This window comes from Lipotes vexillifer, unplaced genomic scaffold, assembly GCF_000442215.2.
Source record: "Lipotes vexillifer unplaced genomic scaffold, Lipotes_vexillifer_v1.1 scaffold1785, whole genome shotgun sequence".
Taxonomy (NCBI): Eukaryota; Metazoa; Chordata; class Mammalia; order Artiodactyla; family Lipotidae; genus Lipotes; species Lipotes vexillifer.
The window spans coordinates 1-6,460 of NW_006785388.1; the positions used below are offsets into that span (position 1 = coordinate 1).

Below are 6,460 nucleotides of genomic sequence, written 5' to 3' on the forward strand. Positions count from 1 at the left end.
GCAGGAGGCTCTGGGTGAGTCGGCGGGAGGGGCGCCTGGTGGGCCGAGGGGAGAAGGCGGTGCTGGGGGGGACCATCTCTATCCCGCCAGCTGCGGCTGGAGTTCTGCAGCTGAGCAGCTTCTAGAGCCTCCAGAGCGTGCCTGCCCCTCTCACCCCCCAGGCAGCAGGCATGTCCTGAGAAGTGGTGGGCCAGGGGGTGGGACCTGACTTTTTCACTGAGTCCTGCCTACCCTGGGGGGAGGGGTAGAGTCTCCAGCGATGGACACCCTGAACCTAGGGCAACTGGTCAGCCCCCAGGGTAGTAACAGTGGCACTTTCCTGTCCTTTAGACCCTCAGGACCTGGGGTGGTCCATCGTCGTGGATCCATAGGCTGTGCCCCCCTTGGACTGTTCTCTTGGATGGACTGTCCTCTGCAGTGCGGGGACCAGCCCAGTAGCCACCATCTCTAGCTCCAGCATAGCGTGGGGGTCAAGGTAGGGGTGGACCTATGTCTGCCCAACACTGTCTGCTACTTACCCTGGACCTGACAAGGGGGTGGAGGTCAAGGGTGGGATCCTGAGCTAGGATTCCTGGCTCCATCCCCTGCCCCATCCACAGGGCCCTCCTTTCTGTGCCCCACCAGGGATGTGGCTCAGACCTCTGGCAGCAGCCACGCATCCAGGTCCATTGCAACCAGCTCCATTGCATCATCCAGGCTCCTCCCTGCCTGGCAGGACCACCACCACCACCATTCCCTCCCCTTAACCTTGGGCAGCTGCTGCCCCTTGCTGTGTTCCCAGCACCACTGGAACCCTTGGTGGGGGAAGGGAGGATGGCCTAAGCCCTGGGGAATGGAAGTCCTCAGTTGCCCTGTGATGGAACTCCAGAGCCCTCGGGGGACTTTTAGGCAGCTGGGCCCCTCAGTGGTCTCGCGGGAGGTAGTCTCAGAGCCCTGGGAAGTGGGGCCAAGCCTGAAGGGGAGTGCTGGGGGCGGTCCAGAGCCCTTGGGAGCTACAAGTCTTTGGGAGGGGGCTGTCTAAGAGCCCTGAGGCAGGAAGCTTTAAGCCACTCAGGAGCCTGGAGAAACCCTCCCTCTGCTGCATGGTGATCAATGGATGTGGTTGCCCTTGGGGAATAAATGAATGAGAACAGGGAGACTGTCACCTGGCTGGGGACTCTCTCTTCTCTTCTCTCAGACACCACAGTGGTTGCCAAGCACACCTAGCCTCCCCCTCTTTCCTGGAACAGATCAAGGACCTGAGGCCTGGAGAGGACCATTCCACCTGGAGGCCACGCCATCTCTCTCCCCTTCCCTGGGAGGGCCCAAGCCCAGCTCCCCTTGCTCCCATGCTGTCCCTCTCTGCCCCAGCTACTCCACAGAGTATCAGCATGTCAACCTTACCACGTCCCCAGGCTCCACTTGCCTCTCCGCCCAGACCTGGTGGGGCTCCAGCTGAACAGCAGTGCTAGGTAGTGAGAGCTTGTGGGGGAGCTCTATTCACAGGCTTGGTCCCTCTTCCCAACATACTTGATTTGGGATCCGTTGCTGAAGCAAGATGTCTCACCACGCCGCCCTGGAGTTCTGGTGCACTGGCAACCTGACTACCTCTTCTGTACCCCCACCCCCCATTCAGACTCATTGATCTGACCATCAGGCCTTATTGTCACCAATGAGAAGGCAGCACCCCCTGCCCATGCCCACCACCCACCATGAAGCAAACAAGTCTCAGCTCTTGCACTGGGATGGCAAGGGGCAGAAGCTGGAGACCTGGGGAGTCCATGCCACAGTTGGCTGGGTGCTGGGGGAGCCAGGTGGGTGGGGCTTGCAGCAAACAAAGGAGGCTGAGCCTGTGGGAGGGGTGAGAAAATCAGAAGCAATTTTTCATCCTTTTTTGTATATATTTTAAAATATTTTTTAAAAATATATATTTTTTGGCTGCGTCAGGTCTTAGTCGCGGTACAGATCTTTCACTGTGATGTTCGGGCTCTTCGTTGTGGCGTGCGGGTTTTTCTCTCTCTAGTTGTGGCGTGGGCTCCAGGGTGCGTGGGCTGTCTCGTTGAGGCACATAAGCTCAGTAGCTGTGGCACGCGGGCTTAGTTGCCCCACAACATGTGGGATCTTAGTTCCCCCAGCAGGGATCTAACCCGTGTCCCCTGCATTGGAAGGTGGATTATTTTTTTTTAATAAATTTATTTATTTTTGGCTGTGTTAGGTCTTCGTTGCTGCACGTGGGCTTTCTCTAGTTGTGGCGAGTGGGGACTACTCTTTTGTTGCGGTGTGCAGGCTTCTCATTGCAGTGGTTTCTCTTGTTGTGGAGCACGGGCTCTAGGCTCACCGGCTCAGTAGTTGTGGCTCGCAGGCTCTAGAGCGCAGGCTCAGTAGTTGTGGCGCATGGGCTTAGTTGCTCTGCGGCATGTGGGATCTTCCTGGACCAGGAATCGAACCCGTGTCCCCTGCATTGGCAGGCGGATTCTTAACCACTGTGCCACCAGGGAAGTCCCAGAAGGTGTACTCTTTACCACTGGACCACCAGGGAAGTCCCATCATTCTTTTTTATTTTAAATGCACAAAAAGTGTTATTATTATTTATTTTTTTGCAGTACACGGGCCTCTCACTGTTGTGGCCTCTCCCGTTGTGGAGCACAGGCTCCGGACGCGCAGGCTCAGCGGCCACGGCTCACGGGCCCAGCCACTCCGCGGCATGTGGGATCTTCCCAGACCGGGGCACAAACCCATGTCCCCTGCATCTGCAGGTGGACTCTCAACCACTGCGCCACCAGGGAAGCCCTGTGTTATTTTTAAGAAAACACCCGCCCCCCCAGAAAAAAAAAATGGGGAGACTAGGATGCATCAAAAAGAAACGTCCAGGAGCTTTGGTATGATGGTTCCAGTCCCAGCCCTGACCAAAGCTCACCATGCAGCCATAGACAGCCAAGGGCTCCCAAAGGCTCAAGAGCCCCCAAAGGCTCAGGAGCCCATGGTGTACATGCAGGTGAGAGGCCAGGCTCTGCCAAGTCCTGCCACCTGTAGCAAGGAGCCGGTCAGAGGTGAGAGGGACTGATGCTAGGCCCCCACCCAACAGTAGCCCTTGTGGTGCCTCTGATTCCCGCTTGTTTACACGGAGCCAGCCTCTCCACGCTTTACAGCCCTCTACTGGCAGTGCAAAGCCAGGACGCACGGCCTCTTGTGGCAGTCTACCCTAGGTTTCCTTCTTTGAAAATTATGAAATACCCACAGCAGAAAACCTGGCAATAAGAAAGAATATAGCCAGGTGAGGAACTGGTTTACCAAAAGGTGATGGAGCATTCCAGAGTACTGAGAGCCTTCCCCCGTAGCATTAAACAATCAGCTTTCCAGCAGAAATGGCCCACCAAGCAGATGCCTCGTTTCCTCTTCATCCCCCCACCCTTGGACACCAAGATTGGCCTCTGCTGGAAAGTTAAACACCCATAACTGACATCGTGCAAGCAGCCTCGCCTGCATTTCCAAGTGGGTTCTCCGTGTGACAGTTATTTTTATGAGTAGTTACAAGAGCTTTGGGTAACGAGTCAGGGAGTGGACCCCAAAAGCAAAGCACAAATATGTCCATGGGTAGCATGTGATCCCTACCCCAAGCGCAAAGGAAGAAAAGAAGAACCAACAACACCAGATGGCAATTCTGGAGGCCCAAGGCCTGGAGGGCCTTAGCAGGAGGCAGCCCAACCCCTCCCCACATTAAAGGGAAGAGCCCACACGTTAAAAATAAATGGTCTTTTTATTGTCCATGAAAACAAAGTCAGGGTGGCCTTTGATTAATCCCCCCCAATGAGGTGACAATGAACAGGAGGCATGCAATGACGACACCCATGTTCTCCTCTCCAGGAGAAGGTTCTTGCCCTCCTAGGCCCTAAGGGTCAGAGGCAAGTAGGGCCAGGAGGCTCCAGAGGAACACCTGTCCAGGCCCACCATGCTGCAGAGGCCCAGGCCTGCTGCCTCCCTGGCAGGACAAGGCAGGGGAAGCAAACACTGCCCCTGTCCCAGTACCCCCAAGCTAGAACACGCAGAAAAGCCCCAACCCCCCTCCCCCAGAAAACACTGCTAAGGCAGCCAGCCAGGACTTCCAAGAGCAACTGGCCCCAAGCCACCAAGCCAGACCGTCAGGGCTCCGCCCACATGGGGTCGCTATCCTCGGCCTGCATGGAGTGGTAAACAAACAGCAGGAAGGCAGCAAAGATCAGAAACAGGAGCATCTGGCCCCAGAGTGGGACCTGGCGACCCTGGCCCAGAGCAGCCCCAGGGGCCCGCTTTTCTGGCCGGATGGCACGGCGGGTGAGCCACGAAGGAGGAGATGAAGGCGAGGACATGGCAGAGGTGGAGGAGGAGGTGGGGTAATAGGACAGGCCCAGGGAACTTCTGGAGACGTTGGAAACAGGGCGGTAGTGTGCGATGCTCTGGTAGGCACTGTCCCGGCCATACACGGGGCGTTCCCTGAGGCAAAGAGGGGAGCAGATAGGCCGGGAAGGCCTGAGCCCAGAATCAGCCCCAGTCCCTGGCCCTCCCTACTACTCACCTATCCTTGCCCTCCTCTTCAGAAGAGAAAAGATTGTCATCGTGAACCTATAGAAGTGAATCAGGGTAAGGATACTGGCTGGCAGGGTCAGCGTGGCCCTGTCACACCCCTCAGCCCAAACTTCAACGCCTGGGCCTTGCCACCCCCCAGCACCCTTCTTGGTTCCCGGCCTTATGTCTGTGGGACCTTGCCACTTGCTAAATGACTGTGCCAGATGCTTACACCCTACTTTCTGCCCCAGGATTCTCAGAGAGTTCAAACCTAGCTAGATCCCAGGCAAGGGTGCAGGGCATGTACCGGGAACTCTAGTCAAACAGTTCTGACAGCCCCCCCCCCAAAAAAGGCCCTGACCTGGCAGGTGTCTGCTGACCCCACCTCTCCCTGGAGGCTCTCGGAGCCACCATTCGCACCCAGTAGCCCCCTTGATTTATCCAAACCCCACAATCACCCCCTCAGGTTGTACCCAAGTACAGGGTGCCCAACAGCCAGCTCACCTGGTGGTGAAAGGTGTCAGCATCTGAGAGTGAAGCCGAGGGCTGGCGGAAGCCCTTGGATGTGCCCACAGACTCAGGCTCCCCGTAAGTCCTGGTGGTCAAGTAACTCTCCTCACAGTAGTCATCATTATAGCCTTGGGAAGGGGGGGCAGCGGGGAAGAGGGAGCAACGGTGTCCCCACCTGGCCAGATGGCCCTAATCTGAATCCCATTGGGAGCCTGTGACTCGGTTTCTCCCCTCCAGGACTACTGCAGGACAGTGGGGGTTGAGATCTCAGGTTCTCCCTGACACTGGAACGAAGGTGTCAGGGTGCCCACCCCACCCCTGCCTTACCCTTGCTCTGGTAAAGTAAGGCGTCCTCTTTCTTGGGCAGATCGTACATATCCGAGTCCACGGACGCTGAATCTAAGTCTGAATGGGGGAGGGGCCAGGGCCATTTGCCTCCAAGGTTCACCTCCCCTTTCCCCTGTGCCCCTCCCGGCCAGCGCCCCTGCCACACCCTCGCGACCCCTTCCTCCCAAACCCTGTCCCCGAGGGCGGCCAGGTGGAGCCGTGGGGCAGGGGCCTCACCCGAGAACCGATAGGAGAAAGAGGCTGTGGACGAGTTAGGGGGCGAGAGCCTCCGCCTCTGGGTCTCATACTCGAAGATTTTCTTTTCGTAGAGCTTGCGAGTGGAACCTGGCCAGACAAGGGGCACAGGGCGGTCAGGGCGCGGGCCGCGAGACCGGGGGCGGCGCGGAGAGGGGTTAAGGAAGGGGGCGCGGGGCGAAGCGCGGGGAGGGGGCCGGCCGCCGCCGCGTACCCACGACGGGCCCGTGCGGGATGTTGTACTGGCGCAGCACGGCAGCCAGCTCGGTGTCCGACAGGACCGCGTAGTCGTCCATGGCGGGCAGCGGGCGGCAGAGGCCTGGGGGTGGCCCGGGCCTGCTGATACGGGCCGAGCTACGACTGCCTCAGAGCGCGACAGGAGCAGCGCGAGCGCCTCAGGAGTGGCTACGCTCGCGTCACGCCTGCGTCACAATCGCGTCCAACCGCGCGGCCCCTGTGGGCCGCGCGCGCTGTGCGGGGCGGGGCCACGACGCGGGATGCCCCCGGCGCAGACGGTCGGGCCCTGGGAACGGGCGGGGCGGGGCTGGCGAGCCCAGACGTCACAGACTGACGGGATTGGCTAGAGGCGAAAGAGGGACGTAGGGCGCTAGAGCCGAAGAGCCGCGGACCGGTCGGGCCGTGGGAGAGGGCGGGGCTGTGCGTCCGGGAGGGGGGCGGGGCCTGCGAGCCCTGAGACGTCACACGCTGGCGAGTTTGGGCAAGACGGGAACGAGGGGCGGGGCCTGCGCGCGAGGGGGACGAGCTTAGGCCCGCCGGGACCTGGGAGCGGGGCGGGGTCGGCGAGCCAAGACGTCACCCGCTGGCCTGTTCTGGCCCAAAGTGAAGA

At 59.3% G+C, this 6,460-nt stretch overlaps 1 protein-coding gene across 1 annotated transcript; it reads right to left on the reverse strand.

The window, feature by feature from the left end:
• Positions 1-3,717: 3,717 nt before the first annotated feature.
• EMD (emerin) lies at positions 3,718-6,039 on the reverse strand. The gene is made up of 6 exons (XM_007457426.1): positions 5,828-6,039; positions 5,596-5,703; positions 5,359-5,436; positions 5,026-5,159; positions 4,532-4,578; positions 3,718-4,449 (listed from the first exon to the last, which is right to left on the reverse strand). The coding sequence occupies exons 1-6, from the start codon at positions 5,907-5,909 to the stop codon at positions 4,119-4,121; spliced, it is 780 nt and encodes a 259-aa protein (XP_007457488.1). The 5' UTR covers positions 5,910-6,039; the 3' UTR covers positions 3,718-4,118.
• Between the last annotated feature and the right edge of the window lie 421 nt (positions 6,040-6,460).

What these genes read in the sequence shown, in the direction of transcription:
- EMD (XM_007457426.1), bottom strand. Translation starts at nt 5,909, where the DNA reads ATGGACGACTACGCGGTCCTGTCGGACACCGAGCTGGCTGCCGTGCTG. An exon ending in CCCGCACGGGCCCGTCGTGG is followed by an intron (nt 5,704 to 5,827) that starts GTACGCGGCGGC and finishes TTGTCTGGCCAG; the next exon opens with GTTCCACTCGCAAGCTCTAC. An exon ending in CTGACACCTTTCACCACCAG is followed by an intron (nt 4,579 to 5,025) that starts GTGAGCTGGCTG and finishes TCACTTCTATAG; the next exon opens with GTTCACGATGACAATCTTTT.